Source organism: Sinocyclocheilus grahami, unplaced genomic scaffold (genome assembly GCF_001515645.1).
Source record: "Sinocyclocheilus grahami isolate Dianchi unplaced genomic scaffold, SAMN03320097.WGS_v1.1 scaffold1979.1, whole genome shotgun sequence".
Taxonomy (NCBI): domain Eukaryota; kingdom Metazoa; phylum Chordata; class Actinopteri; order Cypriniformes; family Cyprinidae; genus Sinocyclocheilus; species Sinocyclocheilus grahami.
Window position 1 is genome coordinate 14,335 of NW_015507158.1, and position 1,350 is coordinate 15,684.

At 37.7% G+C, this 1,350-nt stretch overlaps 1 protein-coding gene across 1 annotated transcript in view; it reads right to left on the bottom strand.

The window, feature by feature from the left end:
- LOC107573573 (unconventional myosin-XVI-like) overlaps positions 1-1,350 on the bottom strand; it is a 120,532-nt gene that overhangs the window by 14,290 nt on the left and 104,892 nt on the right. Inside the window, exons 27-28 of the mRNA XM_016260004.1 lie at positions 720-816; positions 398-644 (exon numbers count right to left, since the gene is read on the bottom strand). Coding sequence (XP_016115490.1) covers positions 398-644; positions 720-816 — 344 coding nt within the window. The remainder of the gene's footprint in view (positions 1-397; positions 645-719; positions 817-1,350) is intronic.

The window sequence follows — 1,350 nt, forward strand, 5'->3', positions numbered from 1 at the left end:
GTTTTGGATATAATCAGACACTCCAGTATAATTTAGACTGTTAGAGTGTCTAATATAATCCTTTAAAAGGAAGTCTTATAGTAGCACAGATGCATTTGAGAAGCCACATCTGATTGAATTTTAGCAGACAAAACAAGATTTCTTATTAGAGATCCTCTAAGGGACACCAATATGAATATTATTATTTCCTAGATATGTATTTTATTTTAAGAACTAATTAAACAATAGAGACAGGAGCACACTCAACTTCTGAGAAGCAGAGAACCTTGTTACCCTAGAAATAGCAGATTTTAATAATTGAGAATAGTTTTATATTGAGATGTGTGTATTGTAAAAAGAGATTACTAACAATTCATGGTTAGTTAAAAAGTAACACATTCTCTGCTATAAGTTTCACCTCTTGGGTGAGTCTTCTTCTTTGCCCACAGGTTCTGGTCTCTCGCCCAGTGGTGGAGCACTGATGAGACCCCGGAGGCGGTCGTTCTCTCGTGCAATATCTGCTGCGTTTTGGATGACCAGGCTGTCGTAAGCACGCATACCCAAATCCTCTGCTCCCTGCAGGAACCGTTGGATGTTACACTGCTCCTTCTGCCGAGACGTGAGCCTGCGACGCGCACATTGCCTGGCCAACCAGCCACGCACCACTGAATCACACACACGATTAAGTAAAAATATGAGCTTGGTGACAGATCATACAGTATGACCACACATCACTTTACCTTTCTGACAGACAATAATCTTCCTGTGCAGTTGATGGCAGCGGTCATTAAGGTGATCAGCCTGCCAGTATCTCAAGAAAACCTTACTGTTCCCCATCTGAACAAGAGAAGAAAAGTGGAAGAGAGATAGGTAATCACATTAGCTCTGTTCCAAAATCGAGTTTGCTGCCTACTACCTATATACATGGGAAAAAAGATTTTTGCTGCTTGTCCAATTTACTTGAAATCAGCTAAAGCAACACAATTGCTGAACATTTGATCACAACTTAATTTAATTTTGTACAGCCCACTTAAATATGTCAAATTAAAGTTCACTTAATCCACTTTGTTGTTGAATCGTTATTGCATTGAATGAAACTGCATGGATAGATTTTTAGTTCACAGCATGCTTTACATAGGACTGAATTGGGTAGAAAATTATAAAATTACGTGTTATTTTATGAATTTTTAAGTAAAAGGAAAGACCTGTTTGTGTTTAAGGTTCAGTTTGGGACATTTTTGTTTTTGAGGAGATTGTGGTTAGATTGTATGATGGTTTTATGAAGATTATGGTGTTTGTTGGTTCATTCCGTGAACGTTACTGTAAATGTCAGTGCTGTGGCAAGTAAACAATTAGGATTAATTTTAAGAT